Here is a 16,834-nt window from a genome sequence, read left to right on the forward strand (position 1 = left end):
GATCTTTTTTGTAAGTTGGTGGTTTTTTCATTGCTAACTTGACTGCTAAAGGCACTATTAATATAAATATTTGAGTATATCTGTGAGAAAACTTTCAGGAAGGATTTACTTATCATTTTTCCATGGTGAAGATATCCCTTCCCTGTGTTTCCATCACATACACTCTACAGACCTTGTTTTTCATGATGGATACCACCCTTTCAAATTGTGCAATAAAATATATCTATGACTCCAAAACTTTATTTTGGCAAAGAACTTGGTCAGTGTGATGAGAAATCATATACTCTATAATATAATTGTTTTGTCATCAACGATTTTTTTTCTAGGTGATGCATCCTAGAGTTGTTTGTAGCTTCACAATACCAGGACAAACAAGAAGATCCAGGTAAATCACATGTCAATACCCACAATCTTCATGAGCAAATAGAAGCATTGGTGATTCCAGAAATGGTAGATTCAATGTTTCTTGGTGAAGTTTTATCTACTCATTGATTTCTCAGGGCCTTTGTGCACTAAGATTCTGTTGTGGTTTGAATATGCATGGTACAAGGTGTGGCAATATTAAGAGATATTTTCTTGTTAGAGTAGGCGTGGCCTCATTAGAAGAAGTGTGTCACTGTAATTCGTGGGCTTCAAGATTTTGTGCTCAATTTCTGCACAATGTGGAAACAGTCTCCTAGCTGCCTTCCAATCAAGATGTAGAACTCTCAATCCCTTCTACAACATTGTGTCTGCCTGGACTCTGCCACGCTTCCTGCCATGTGGATAACGGACTAAACTTCTGAAAGTGGAAGGTAGACCAAATGAACGTCATCCTTTATAAGGGTTGCCTTGGCCATGGTGTCTCTTCACAACAACAACAATAACAACAACAAAAACTCTAACTAAAGCAAGATCAAACTATCCAGCTACTTCTTGGTCCTAGGAAAGGGCTGTGGACAGATAGGTTGAATCAACTGAGTGCTCTCTGTAAACCTTAGCAGCTAATACCACTCAGGGCAGTGTGTTTGGCTTTTTCCTTAGGGACATTCATAGAAACTCTTGTCTATTTTATTCACAGATCTTTTCTCTGTCAAGTAACTAAGGCACACTGTCAGGCTATTCAGCAAACTCTATGTGACTTAATATTTTATCCGACATTCTTACAAAATAATATCCATGATATACTGATAAGTTCGGTAACTAGTACATCTGGATTTCACAGGTTGAGAATAAAATGCAGACTCACCTTACACTAATCAGTGTTCTTTCTATGATTCAAAACTCCTGTAAACAGGTTTACACAGGTCACAACTCCTAACTTTACTTCTTTACAAAACGTGATTTTAAACACTTCCAAATAAATCTGAAATAATTAATATTTGCTTTTACTATCTCTCTTCAGCCACCAACTTCAATCTGGTCATTAAGTTTGCTTGCACCAACTCAGGTTATATTTTAACTCGTGGATTTTTTTTTCTTCTTCTTAGATAAGAGGACAGGCAGTAAAGCAAGGGAACACACAGTTAACAGAAGCCCTTTGACTTCCAGGATGCCTGTGAAGTGGATTTCTGCTCTGCTCCTGCTGCAGATGAGTTGCTGCTTCAGATCCACCAGCTGTGGGAAGGTGTTAGTGTGGCCACTGGAATTCAGTCACTGGATGAATTTAAAGATAATACTGGATGAACTTGTACAGAGGGGCCATGAAGTCACTGTTCTGAGACCTTCAGCTTCCATTTTTGTTGATCCCAAATATTCGCCGGGCCTTAAGTTTGAAACTTTTCCTACAGCTTTCAGTAAAGATTATCTGGAAACTTTTTTGACCAAGTTAGTGGATGAATGGACTTTTGAGGTCCCAAGAGATACATGCTTATCATATTCTCTGCTTCAAACACTGTTTGGTAAATTATCTGATTATTCTCTAAGTCTTTGTAAGGAAGCTGTTTCAAACAAACAGCTCATGACAAAATTCCAGGAATCCAAGTTTGATGTCCTTATTTTAGATGCCATGGCTTCCTGTGGGGAGCTCATAGCTCAACTGCTCCAGATTCCTTTTCTGTACAGTCTTCGCTTCTCTCCTGGCTACCAAGTTGAAAAGAACAGTGGAGGATTTGTACTCCCTCCCTCTTATGTACCTGTGATTTTGTCAGGATTAGGTGGCCAAATGACATTCACAGAGAGGGTCAAAAATATGATATGTATGCTTTATTTTGACTTTTGGTTCCAGACATTTACAGAGAAGGAATGGGATCAATTTTACAGTGAAACTTTGGGTAAGTTACATGTCTTCTTAGTAGCTTGATATCCCTAGCTACACATGTATTTGAAGCTATATATCCATGAAATTCAAAGTGAAGTTGTTTTTGTAGGTGATCAAATATATAATAGGATATTTACTAACAAAATCATGAATGCTCTGTAAAAGCTCATATTAATGTTCAAATAGAAGGTATCAGTCCTGATAAAAAAGACTTTCTGGTTAGCTATACAATTGTAAATGGTCACTACATGAGCCTTTATTCATTTTATGCATTTTTAAACCTCTATTTCAATAAGTTACTTCCTGTTTACCCAAATACTGATTTATTTATATTAAAGAATGACATATTTTATAGTATCAATATGTATTTAACATTGAAGAAATAGTGTTCTCTTGCACAAGCCAGTTTCTATATTTAATATTAAAATGTGGGGTCTTACAACATGTCCAAATGTTTGATTGTTTTCTGTTCATGTTTAGTACCTGTGTTCTGTTCCTAGCATCCACTCATGTCCATTGGCCTCACTTTGCTTCACGGAACCTGCTGTTCTTTTATTCCAGTGCTCAGGCACTGGAATAATCTTAGAGTATATAGACGCAAGCACAAATACACATAAATGAAAAGATAAATCATAGAATATATTCTCTGTATTTCCTAAAAATTTCTCCTTCTCTTCAAAGATATTATGTTAATGTATAGGTTTGCAAATGAAACTGAGGTTTCTACCAGGACATTTCCTTTTTTATTCTTTTCTAAAAGTTATTATAATTGTATGTACTCTACAGAAGTATGGAACCATATACACTTGTCCTATAGTTTTTGAGTCAAGTTCCTTCTCTTGAAAATTATACCATAGTTAAGATTACCCTAAAGTTTCTATTTTATTACTTGTATAGATATTATGATTGCTTTTTTAGGATAAATCATATTAGATATATCAATATGAAACAAGAGTAGAAGCACTTACTAGAAAGTCAGCCATTCATAAACTTTATAGATCTCTTGACAAAAGAAGGATGAAGTCCTTCCTATACACTACAATGACCCGGGGAATTCTGCACACCATAGTGTAAGATTTGGACCAGCATTGTGTGTTTATATTTATACAGTTCCTTTTGAAAAGTTAGACAGTAGAAAATTTGTGTTTACTTATACAGTGGCTTAGTAGGTTGTTTCAATAACTATTCATGGCTTCAAACTATGGAGGAGATGAGGTAACTTTCAAAAGTCTGCTTTAAGAATAAAACTAAACTAGCATTTATGTATGTTATCTGAGCCAGAAATAATACACCAAATCATATTATATATACATAATCATTGCTTTATTAATGTACATGTTCTCCATCAAACACAAATTCTTCCAACATTTTTTTTATATTTTTTATTAGGTATTTTCCTCATTTACATTTTCAATGCTATCCCAAAGGTCCCCCATACCCACCCCCCCAATCCCCTACCCACCCACTCCCCCTTTTTGGCCCTGGCGTTCCCCTGTACTGGGGCATATAAAGTTTGCAAGTCCAATGGCCCTCTCTTTGCAGTGATGGCCGACTAGGCCATCTTTTGATACATAACATTTTTAAGGAAATATATTGTATACTCAGATGACAGTCCTGTTAACTTTTCCCTGTCTCATCTGTTCATTTTCTCCATCTAGGAAGGCCCACCACCTTAATTGAGACAATGGGCAAAGCAGAAATGTGGTTCATAAGATCCTACTGGGATCTGGAGTTTCCTCACCCAACCTTACCAAATGTTGAATATGTTGGAGGACTCCATTGCAAACCTGCTAAGCCCTTGCCTAAGGTAAATATAATTCTTTTCATCTCTTTTTCATCTAATTTTATTTCTGATTAAAGTGATTCTACACCTTTCACTATCTTTTTTTTTCTCCAAATGATAGAGATATATATGATGTGAAATTAAGCATCTTGCTAACTAGGAGTTCAATAAAGTCAAGAAAGTGCATGCGAGACTTGGTATATATTCATATTAATGACTTAAGTTCAGTAGGGTATGTGGATATTTAGTCCTTACAAAGCAACTATGATTATATGAGTTTGAATCTCACAATCCACCTAAAAATTTAGGTATCCTGGCATTGCATGTATGATTTTAGTACTGACATTGTAGAAACAGGTTAAAACTGATAGTTTGCTGGATATGATCCTGTTAAAAATGGTGAGACTCATGTTCACTGAGAAACATGAGAAACAGTCTCAAAACTATATTAAAAGCATGTAGAGAATGACACCTAGTTTTAACTTTAGGTCTTCAAGTGCTAAAACAAAGACAGGGAATTTCTCCATCAGCAGCATACCCTTAATACAACAACCCCCATAGACACACATACACACATGCATACATGCACACACATGTGCATGAATACATATATTACACAGGCACATTTAAACACAAACATGCAAAATAGAAAAATTTAGTAAGTTAAACTTAGGGCATCAGAAACTGTTAATCATGTAAAAGCTGTGATTAATATATATTAAAGGTTATTGTTTGATATCCAGAGAAACAATATACTCATAGTTTCTCCACAAATAGGTAAATTGTGGAGGTCATATCTGAAAATACTTTGTTTATACACTCTATCATAAAATTGTTACATAGTATATGCTTACCATGAGGTTATGGTTATTTTTCAAAAAAACAAAACATTTCAGTAATTTTAGTAGGAAATGTGTACTAACTACCACATATGTACATACTATAAAATAGATATTATTTCTTCAAACACAAGATAATTGCATTAAATCAGCCATCATGGGGGAAAATTAAAATGGTAACAAAAATTATACTTTCACTTTGCCAGAGCAAAGTATTGAGAATGATTGTTGAGGCTGGAGAGATGGCTCAGTGTTCAGAGCACTGGCTGCTCTTCCAGAGGACCTGGGTTCGATCCCAGCAACCATCTGTAACTCCAGTTCTAAGAGACCTAACATCTTCTGACCTCTGTGGGCACTGCATATCCAGGACACACAGACATGAATGCAAGCAAAATACCCACAGGGAATGTTTGTTGAACATGTGTGACTACACTTTACACTGCTGCCTGCGATGTTCAAAGTGTTCGACATTGCCATTTTTGTCTTCTGTGTATATGAAAAACTGCAATCCTAAAAATTTGTGAAAATGCTTAATTTTTTATTCTATTTTTTTTCATAAAATTTCATAGACGATTTTATTACAATTGTTGTTTTGTGACACAAAAAATTATTTCTTCATAGGAAATGGAAGACTTTGTTCAGAGCTCTGGAGTCCATGGTGTGGTGGTGTTTTCTCTAGGGTCGATGGTCAGTAACATGACAGAAGAAAGGGCCAACGCAATTTCTTGGGCCCTTGCCCAGATTCCACAAAAGGTGAGATAAAGTGACCACGGGAGGCTACCGTATACTGAGTCTGTGAAAGTCCTTGGAAAGTCTGATTCTGGAAATGACTGGGTGAAACCTAAAGGTTTAGGTAAGATCTAATTTACCTTAGACAATTTAGAAACATATACACATAACCGATATTACAATACTACAGAAGTTGTTTTTGGCTCTGAGTACCTGGGATATTAACTTTGTGATATCTGTGGGTACATTCTGAAATGCTGGCATTATGATGACATCACTGTCAAGGTTTTGTAGATATAGCAAATTCTTCAGTCATTCGTTCCATTTGACAATTATTTAAAGTCACTGAATATATAAGATTTTTCTTTGGGAGGGAGAAAATTTGTATTAATTTTTTTAGCAGAAGAATATTAAGCAGCTAATTGAAAATGTCTGAAATATAGCATGAGTCTCCATCCTAATTTTGAAATACATATGTTCAATGTGCATTTGAGAGGGGCTGTTTACAAAATGAAATAATAACAAACAAGCAGAAAAACAAAGCAAAACAAGCAAATAAACAAAACAACTGATTCTAGGTTCTCCTGCCAATACTTGTAGAAGAAATATATAAAAGAAAGGTCGACGTGGGTGCTGCCCTACAGGCTTCTCTGTGCATCATAAAACATGAAACACAGGACTCTCATTGTAATCAGTTAGAGTGAAAAATGAGGCAGACCCAGATCACACGAAATAGCTAACTTTTTCAGAGCATCAGACAATGCATAATCCGAGGTTCAGAAATTTCATATAAGTAAACATTGCATGAGTTCAAGCTTTAAAACATGTATTTCCATAAAGGTACATGAAGGACAGTTTAAATATTATCTGAATAACTATAGCAAGGAATGGGTAATAATAATAGACCCACTCTTATCTGCTACACCTGGGAAGATTGCATATACACAGCAAAAATGAAGACTAAAAAATTGAAATTCATTAAAAATGACATAGAAGAAATGATTAAAAGTAAACTCGAAGACCAAAGTGTGGACACTTTACCCCTTCCTAGAAATGGGAACAAAACACCCACGGAAGGAGTTACAGAGACAAAATTTGGAGCTGTGACAAAAAGATGGACCATCTAGTGATTGCCATATGCAGGGATCCATCCCATAATCAGCTTCCAAACGCTGACACCATTGCACACACTAGCAAAATTTTGCTGAAAGGACCCAGATATAGCTGTCTCTTGTGAGACTATGCCGGGGCCTAGCAAATACAGAAGTGGATGATCACAGTCAGCTATTGATGGGTCACACGGCCCCCAATGCAGGAGCTAGAGATATTACCCAAGGAGCTAAAGGGAACTGCAACCCTATAGGTGGAACAACAATATGAACTAACCAGTACCCTGGAGCTCTTGTCTCTAGCTGCATATGCATTAAAAGATGGTCTAGTCGGCCATCACTGCAAAGAGAGGCCCATTGGACTTGCCAACTTTAACTGCCCCAATACAGGGGAACGCCAGGGTCAAAAAGGGGGAGTGGGTGGGTAGGGGATTGTGGGGGAGGGTATGGGGGACCTTTGGGATAGCATTGAAAATGTAAACGAGGAAAATACCTAATAAAAAAATTTAAAAAAAAAGAAATACATTTTTCAAGTAGGTAATTATTATGCTTAGAACATGAAAAAAATAATTTCCTAAAGAGAGAAATAAAAAGATGGTATTAAGAATTTCAATGGATCAAATGAAAGCTTCAAGTTTTATTGGAAAGAAATAAATGGTCTTAACGAGAATAGGTTTTTAAAAAAAATGCTGTGATATTAATCCTGCAGTGTTAGATCTATCAAAATTTTCTATACAAAATATAAATTATTAGTAACCTGCCACTCTTCTCTGTAGTTGAATTATGTCACCAAGGAATCAAATATTTTCATGTATTAACTCTCTCCTTTGTCTAATTCATCTGCTTGGAACATAAGGGTTATGTGCAACCTGTTTGAGTATAAAAATAAACACAGAAACTGCTGGCACACTCTTCTCTCATTCTGTTATGAGTTTTCATGGCTTGCCACTTCTGACTTTTCATTTATCCCATGGGAGGTGTTTATCTGTTTTCTCTAAGATAAAAAAGCTGTACTTTAAAAAATTATTCCCAGATTGGAAACTATTTTATACCATTCTCCTTTTCCATTCCTCCCTTCAAACACTCTCATATCTATGCCTTTGCTCTCTTTGAAATCCATGACATCATTTTTTCTTTAATTGTTATTATGTAAATATATGTATCTACATTTATATTTTTAGATATAACCTGCTCAGGATGTATAATGTTAAATTTGGCTCCACCACTAAAGATTATCTGACATTTAATAGGTTCTTTGGCGATTTGATGGCAAAACCCCAGCTTCCTTAGGACCCAATACCAGAATCTACAAGTGGCTCCCCCAGAATGACCTTCTCGGTAAGAGTCTGGAAAACAAATTCTGAATCACAACTGATTTCTTTGATTCCTGTACCTATCCTAGTTGACTCAAAAGCCTTTCTATTACACACAGTTAATAAGTCATTTATTTAAGATAATATAAATATATAAACAATATAAATATATAAATTGTTTACTTAAGATAATATAAATATATAGATTATTTAAGAAAACAATTTCACACTTGTCTTCTCTTAACTACTATGTGCTTCATTTGTTCAACTGGAAACAAGTATTTCATCATTCAAGTCTCAAGTCACATGCAAATCTGCAAAATAGGTGTATATAAATTTAGTGTCTTCTTGCTCTGAGAGAGGAAAATATTTCAGTGATTTTTTGAGTATAAGAATCCTTTTTTTCCCCCAAGATTTATTTATTTATTTATTTATTTATTTATTTATTTATTTATTTATTTATTTATTTATTTATTTATTATATGTGAGTACACTGTAGCTGTCTTCAGAAATTCCAGAAGAGGGCATCAGATTTCGTTACAGATGATTGTGAGCCACCATGTGCTTGCTGGGATTTGAACTCAGGATCTTTGGAAGAGAAGTTGGTGCTCTTAACTGTGGAGCCATCTCACCAGCCCTGAGTATAAGAATCTTTATATATATATATATATATATATATATCTCCTTTCAGTTTCTCATAGAATATACATTTCTCGTTTTGTGTCTAAGACTGTTAATTTATGTTAACCTCAAGTCGTCTTATTCTAGGTCATCCAAAAACCAAAGCCTTTGTAACTCATGGTGGCGCGAATGGACTCTATGAGGCAATCCATCATGGAATCCCTATGATTGGCATTCCTTTGTTTTCAGAACAACATGATAACATTGCACACATGGTGGCCAAAGGCACAGCTGTTGCATTAAATATCAGAACAATGTCAAGGTCAGATTTGCTCAATGCACTGGAAGAAGTAATTAATAATCCTTCGTGAGTATTACCTTTTAAAATGTATATCCATTGTTTATTCATTCATTCATTCATTCATTCATTCATTTATGTATTTATTTATTTATTTGGTTAGTTATTCAGTCATTGGCCTTCTTACTGAAGGACAAATGAGCAAGTACTATTCTCAGAGTAATAATTATTGTAGAAACTGAGACAACTAAAGGCATGATTCAGTGGACACATTATTCTCTGTTTGTTATTGTTTTTATTTCCATGTTATGCTTTATGTTGCTTTGCTATGTAAATCAGTCTCATCTTAAATGTTCAACCCCTTTGCTTGGCTAAGAGGTATGCCACCATATCTAGCCAATATTTCTTATCAATTATTTTGTTATGGTTTTAAAAATAGTTCAAAACTCAAATAGCTAATTAGTGAAAAGAAATTAAACATTAACCATGGTATCAGATTGGTTACATATAGAAGGCATAGGAAAACATCACAAAGGAACAACTTGAATGTTATAAAAGACACATGTCATTTATAACTTTTATTATTGAACATACTATCTATTAATGTTTAACTCTGCAACCAGTTGTGTTAATATAAATGTGAAAGTTCATTTGAGTGAAGCAAAGTTATATGCCCATCATAATTTTTCTTTGATTAAAAAATCATTTGGACGGTGTTTGCTGGAAAAGTCTTTTTATCCCACTTTCAGCATAAGTATGTCCTATAATAGTTTTGTGTACTGTTTGGACCAGGTAAGGTTTGATCCTCTCCATATTTGCCTGACTATTGGTGTTATTGTTATCTGGATATTGTTTAGGCACCCATGATGTTATACTTCATGAGTGTAACTTTCTTGATATTTTTCAAATGAAAAACTTCACAGCAGAATTTTTGGCCCTCTGTCTCTTATAATCTTTCAACATTTTATTCTATGGTCTACTATGAAAGGTAGACTTCAGGTAAGGTACTTTCAAGTCAGTTCCAGCTCAGAGGTCTCTAGGCCCTGTTTCAGAAATACATGGTCTTTCTATAATAAAAGCATGCTTCTTACCTCTGGGGAATAAACAAGGGCAGCAACAATATGTTTAATAGTCTAGCCAACATCTCAAAGGAGGGCTTCCATGTCTGGTTTTGGGCTTTATGGTAGGTGGCCCTTAGATTTTGGAAGGAGCACCATCATTCCAGGTGAGAAAAGTTCATTAAAACTGTACATGTATATTTATACATGAAATTTTATGCATTACAGGTACTTTCAATTAATAGTCAATAGCATAATTCTTTGTGGATTTTCAGACATCCTTCTTGTTTTTTTATTAATTTTTCTATTTATTTTGTTCCCCTCTCCCTCTCTCTCCCTCCCTCTCCCTAAGGAGCCTTTTCCTCTTCCCATTTTGCTTATAAGATCACTTGAATTCTGCAATCTCTCTTCACCTTCTTCATACCTTCTTCTATTTACCTCCCTCTTTATTTCTAAGGAGCCGCTCCTCTTCTCATTCTCCCATTCAAATAAGTGGAATCACAAATTGTAAATAAATGTAATATGCATACTAAAAGATGAGGATGTTTTAGTGAAAAAAAATCACAATTTTCCTCTTGTGCTTTGTAGGAGGGTAAGTTATTACCATTGTACTTACTACCTGTTGCTACATTAAATTGATATTTAGGGCCAGTGACTCATGTCTCTAAGTCACCCTTCTTTATATAATCATTAATAATATTTTTAGCAATAGAATCAAGTGCATGTACATACTTCAGTGTGAAATTTGGATTTTTTTTAATATCAGAAAAAAAGATTAGCAATACTAGCAAAATTGGGATCATAGGATGGCTCAGTGGACAACAGCAGGATTCACACTAGCAAAGGGCCATAGCTTGGTTCACAACACCCATATCAGGTAATTTATAACGATATGTAACTCCAGTTCTGCTTATCTTACACACAAACACACACACACACACACACATACGAGCACACACACACGAGCACATACACATACATTCCCACATTCTCACATGCACACACATGCCTATAATTGAAAATAAGAGTAAAAAAATTATTGATCTTACTTTATAATAAAAATATATGTAATGCAATAAAATTCAAATAATTTGAATATTGTAATAGAGAATTGTTACCCTTTCTATTAATTACATTAGTAAGTACTAACCTTCATACAAAATAGATAAAAGCAACAAGAAGTAGCAATTAGAGCTAATTAATAGGATCCAGGACACTTTCTTAATCAGTAAAGTATCATGCAGTAGCTGACTTTATTCAGAGCATCAGGCAATATATACTCTGAGGATTAAGAAGAGTTATATGAGTAAAGTGTACAATCACAGGGGAAAGATGCACATTGTGGACAAGCCATTCACAATAAAACATATCTTTCCACAGAGGCATATGAAAAATTAACAATAATTAGTTATAATAAATAAATTTATGAAGCAAATGTGTGCCTAATTGCTACATCTGAAAGGGTCACAAAAGCATAATCATAAACAAGTCTGTTTGTGAAGAAACTGAACTCATGTGACTGTTACCATGTCTTCATGAAGTTTTCTCACAAACTCTTAGAAATCTCTTCAGAAAAATCTATTCTTGAACTGTATCCTCATTCTGGATAACTGAAGTTTCATATACTCAAATAATATGTCATTTGTTATTTTTTACTTAAGGATTAACTGTCTACACGCTATAACTTCAGAATGTTTTGTCTTTCTACTTTTCTATTTATATACCTCCATTTTGCTTACTCAAGAAGTTCAAACATGCCTACTAACATCTTCCTGGGCATAAATATTAAGCATAATTCATTTTCCTTCTACTTTTTGTAAAATCATCTTTACCATCTACACAAAATTTTAGAAATGCATATTTTTCATTCATTCTATGATTTTTTGCATGACAATTTTATCTCTTACAGTTATAAAGAGAATGTGATGTGGTTGTCAACCATTCACCATGACCAGCCTATGAAGCCACTGAACAGGACTATATTTTGGATTGAGTTTGTCATGCGCCACAAAGGAGCCAAGCACCTGAGACCACTTGCACACAACCTCACCTGGTACCAGTACCACTCTCTGGATGTGATTGGATTCCTACTAGTCTGTGTGGTGGCCACTGCAGTCCTTCCTGTAAAGTGCTGCTTGTTTGTTTATCAATTCTTTGTAAAGAAGGCAAAGAAAAGGAAGAATGAGTAGAGCTCATTGACAATGCACTACATGAATGAAACTTCAGCATTGTTCTAATTTATAAACTACCTTTTAAGCATTCAATGATGACTTTATCAAGGCACATCTTCTTTGTGTGTATATATTTATATATATATATATATATATATATATATATATATATATATATATATATATATATATATATATATCTGTGGTTACTGAAAATTGATCAGAGAATTCCATCATTTATTTTAATATTTAAACAATTCAGTATAATATTATTTGCATCCATAGAAAATATGGAAAATGAATGCATACTTGACAAAGTCATAAAAATCAAAACATTGCATAGCACTGTGGTGTTAGGGGTTGGATACACTGTTTTGACTTTTCTGCTCTTTGTCTGATGTAATATTCGAGTCAACTTCATTCTGGGATCCTGTAGGAGCTGCATCCCTGGAGGTAGGCCTTGGAGTTTGGGGATGGTATTAAAGTGCAAGGTTCTATTGAAGTCCCCAAACAAAGCATTCGGTACTTATTTGAAATATTGAGATGGATGGGTCAGGCTTGCTTCTGGAGACATTTACCTAGAAAAGTCTGTGCAGGAGCTTTGTGGTAACTGTTATGCCAGCAGATGTAGGAGTGATGCTGATGGGTTTGGAAAATGTAAGCAGTAGGCAGTGTAGAAGCTTGGAATCAGAACACAAATTCTGTTTAATTTTATTTTACAAGTGTTGGTTTGGCCTATATGAATGGCTGTGCACCACCTGTGTCCCTGATGCTAGGGGTGGCCAGTAGAGTGTAAGCCACTACACGGGAAAACCTGGGTCCTGGCAGTACAATCCAAGCTTTTAACTCTTAAGTCATCTAAGCCCTTCAATTTATATTTTATTTAATCAAAATGTACAATTAAAAAAAACATTGACTAAGGTCAATAAGATTGCTCTCCTCATGAAACTGTTTACAATTAACCCCATGACCTGAATCCAATCCTCCATATTTGTGTGGTAGAAGGAGAGAACCAATTCTCCCAAGTTGTCCTATGTCATATGTTGTGGTATGTGTCCGCAGAACAGAAATCCATTGCATAGGTATCTTGTTGCAACATAAATGCTTCTGCCAAATTTTGCTGTTGCTTCGTGGTTCAGATTAAGGACAAAGCAATCAAGAAGTTAAAGTCTAACCTTTATGTTTTCTTTTTGATCACACATACACCTGGCTTTCCCAGATTTCTGATGACCTGGAGGTTGCCAAGGTTCATTTCCTGTCTCCTTTCTATTTTAAAGTCATAACCACTTTGCTTACACTGTCCTTGACTTAGAAATATAAAGACGAAATAATGGAGAAATTCTGATTTTTCAAGCTAATGTTGTTGGGATTCAGAATTTTATTAAAGGATCTCTATTTGTATTCAAGAAGTATGTACTCCAGTTTACCTGTTTAATGTTCATTGTTTTTATGTGTCAGGGTAGGTATGACACCTTTCTGCTCTGATATCAATTTAATATTCCTGTAGTATGTGCTATTTATAACGGGTACAGAAAGACCCTTCCCTTAGCTCTCTTTGTTTTATGGGGAACACTTAAGCCACAATGGAAGTTGTCTATCAGCATTCACAGGTGGATGCTTGGTCTTGGCTTAACCACTTCCCAAAGCTTTTGATAAAATGTGCTTGAAATAGCGAGTTTTCATATGTCAAAGTCCCAATCTTGTCATTTTCAAATCCAGTTGTTGTCTATAAATAAAATGATACTATATTGCCCAATTTCCACTCCATTATATGATTTTTTCTACTTACTACAACAATAGTTAGCATAATTTGCTTATGGAGAGATGAGGCATATATTGACCCTCAGTTTTAAAGCTTCATTTCCCCTTCTATTGGCATGATTTGTTTTGGAGTTGTGGGAAACAGGCCATCATATCAAAGCCCATCCTAAATGTAATAACCTCCTTTCTCTAGGCCACACCACCTAAAACATTTAATGGTAAGATCTAGAGATCTAGGGTCAAACCAATCACCACTGCTCTAAATACAATTATCAATAATATGACTCCCAATTATTTGAGCAAGTTAAAGGTGAAATTTTATACTAAGAGTATATTAAAGTAGGCTGACTACATGCAGAATCAATTTATATGATGAATGGATTTTTCAAAGGTTTGTTTTTAGGAGCAGTTTGTGAAATATTGTCAACTTCAGTAATTAGGATGCTATATAATTTGTAAGTTACAACTACAAGTTTCAATCCAGTTCCTAAATGGGGCATGGAGAAGTATCTATCAGGGTATACAAACCACACTGAAGAGCAGGCCCCACACCTGCAGTAGATGGTCAACATGAAATAAACTCTGTAATATTTTTGTTTAGGAATTTTACCTTCCTGATCTTCTGCTTATTTTTTATGGTGCCTGATTTTGTGTTTATGGATTTTTTCAGTGTGTGTATCTATATTTCTTGTGTTTTTTTATTTTTTATTTTATTTGCCTGTTTGATTTCTAAAGAGAGAAAAGGTATGGAGTTGGATGGGTGGTAAGAGGATCTAGAAGGAGATGAAGAAAGGTAAATCATGATCACAATTGTGGTGATTTTTAAAATGTTTGGTCCCCAAACACTCATGTGTTTGAATGCTTGACCCGTGACAGATCCTACAGTTGAAGGATTAAGGTACTTCTTTAATTTTCTTAAGGATGTCTCTCTTAGAACAGTGAAGGCCATGAGAAGATGTCTGCCAACATAGGGAAGAAGCTACATCTGCACACAGCAGTAGTATAGGTGCTTATTGACTGTACATCAGACATTTGAGTGCCAGATTTTATCCTGGAAAAGATACCAGCAATGTTAGGTATAGATGGACTCTGTTCTACTCCACCCCTGGAAGGTATTGAAGGCAACTATGAAATTCCTGGTGAATTTAAGAGAAAAAGAAGATAAACTGTTGCAAATTTTGTGAATGGAGCCCTAAATAAACAAATCTAGCAGAACACCCTCTATTACACATCAATAAAATAGAACTGCCCAGGCCTTTGTATCACCATTGATTCTCACACCAAGTATTAAGCATAAACTGCCAGGAGAATCTTCTCGTGTCTTCTTGAGTAAGAAAAGGAAGTCCACCAAGCACAACTTTAATTTTGATCTGTTGCCAAGCCATCTCTTCAGCAGCAATTCTACACCAGTATCAGTTTACTTTACTACAAGCCCTAAAAGGTCTTCTCAGAGTTCTTTTTCACCAATCGCCGTGAGTGGAAACCACCTGATCAGTACAGACCTAAGGTAAAGTAAAAGGATTGCCACCAAAAAAGTTTACCTGGTAGAATCAGGAAAAGAAAGCTGCCTCTCTCCCAAAGTCAGTCATTAAAAAAAGGTCCAAAGATCTCTCTGTCTGAATTTAGTCTGGGGAAGAGTAGAGATTCAGCTCAGAAAAGAGCAGCAAATCTGAGGAACACTTACTAACTCCAGGTCAAGTAGATGGAAAAGGTTTCTGAATGTCTTGGACAGGACCTAGTAATTGAAGTTTTCAAGACATGAGTGCAAATGGAACTTCTCCCGTAATATGAAATCTTGAGGTGAAGAGCTTTTCTTTGGAGTCTGACATCACTGTTGAAAAATCACCAGTTGTATCCTGTAAGCTCAGGCCTTCCACGTTCCATAGGTAACCTGACATCAGTGTGGGGAGTTCCCTTAGCAGGGATGAAAGTAACCTGTCAAAAGATTCAGAATGCACTTTCTGAATCAACCGATGAAAGTGAAGAGTTGTAGAGCCCAGTCCTTGCAAATACATCTAAAATACACTCCTCTGCCCGGACCCATGGGACAGTCAAACAAGGAATTGAGGAGCACCTGGAAGAGAATGGGGTACAAGAATCACAAAGAATGACAGAAAGACAAGGTCCTGTTCAAGCTGATAAATTTTTAATTTTCCCACACACGTTATATACTCATAAAAGTAGAAAGTGGAGGCAGGTCGTTTTGTCTCTGGGTAATGCACCTGTTCCCAGGAACAGAATATTGACTGGGTAAACAGTTCAGCAGGAAGATCAGAACAGAATGGGTTATTAGGCAACTATCCACAAGATTTATAGCTCTTTGTTCTCCGCTGACTTCAGGATCTATATCTATTTGTACTCAGCTGGGCTAGTACTTTCCCACAGAGGCCAAGGTAAGTAATCACTAGGGCTGACATTCAAACTGGATCGCTCCCAACATTCCTCCACTTAAAGTTCAAAGAACATTGTAGAAAAGAGAGCAGAAAAATTGTAAGAGCCAGAGGATCATAGAGTTATCTGTGAGACTGTGCATCCTAGAAATGTCAGAAGCTGCAACTCCAAAGTTTCAGAAACATGGCTGTCCAAATATGAGATGGAATAGGAGGATACAAAAAAATGGCAAATTGGATGAAGAAAAACTAATGAACTTGAACCCCACACAAAGAGCAATAATCAACTAGGCAAAGCTAGGGCAGGGGAAGATGTCTTCCCTAGGCTACAGCACACCAATTTGTTGTTCAGTGCCAGACAGTCAGCCTTGAAAACAAATCTGAGCTACACATTGTGGACTGAGTAGGTTACATTTAGCAATAGATATGTTTATACAAGTATATTGATGCATGCAATAACAATTTTTGAAAAAAGAGGTCTTGAGTTTGAAGGAAATTTGAGAGGAGTATATGCGAGGGTTTC

General features: G+C 35.6%; 1 protein-coding gene and 1 pseudogene across 1 annotated transcript; both read left to right on the forward strand.

Annotated features, from left to right (window-relative positions):
• Positions 1 to 1,499: 1,499 nt before the first annotated feature.
• Positions 1,500 to 13,914, forward strand: Ugt2b35 (UDP glucuronosyltransferase 2 family, polypeptide B35). Its single transcript, NM_172881.3, has 6 exons — positions 1,500 to 2,252; positions 3,898 to 4,046; positions 5,483 to 5,614; positions 7,950 to 8,037; positions 8,781 to 9,000; positions 11,899 to 13,914. Exons 1-6 carry the CDS (start codon positions 1,532 to 1,534, stop codon positions 12,176 to 12,178), a joined length of 1,590 nt encoding a protein of 529 aa, NP_766469.1. The 5' UTR covers positions 1,500 to 1,531; the 3' UTR covers positions 12,179 to 13,914.
• Gm18635 (predicted gene, 18635) lies at positions 14,791 to 15,569 on the forward strand (annotated as a pseudogene).

This window comes from Mus musculus, chromosome 5, assembly GCF_000001635.26.
Source record: "Mus musculus strain C57BL/6J chromosome 5, GRCm38.p6 C57BL/6J".
Classification (NCBI taxonomy): Eukaryota; Metazoa; Chordata; class Mammalia; order Rodentia; family Muridae; genus Mus; species Mus musculus.

Coding starts and splice junctions, on each gene's coding strand:
- Ugt2b35 (NM_172881.3), top strand. CDS start 1,532: ATGCCTGTGAAGTGGATTTCTGCTCTGCTCCTGCTGCAGATGAGTTGC. Junction 4,047..5,482: donor CTGCTAAGCCCTTGCCTAAG/GTAAATATAATT, acceptor ATTTCTTCATAG/GAAATGGAAGACTTTGTTCA. Junction 5,615..7,949: donor TTGCCCAGATTCCACAAAAG/GTGAGATAAAGT, acceptor GACATTTAATAG/GTTCTTTGGCGATTTGATGG.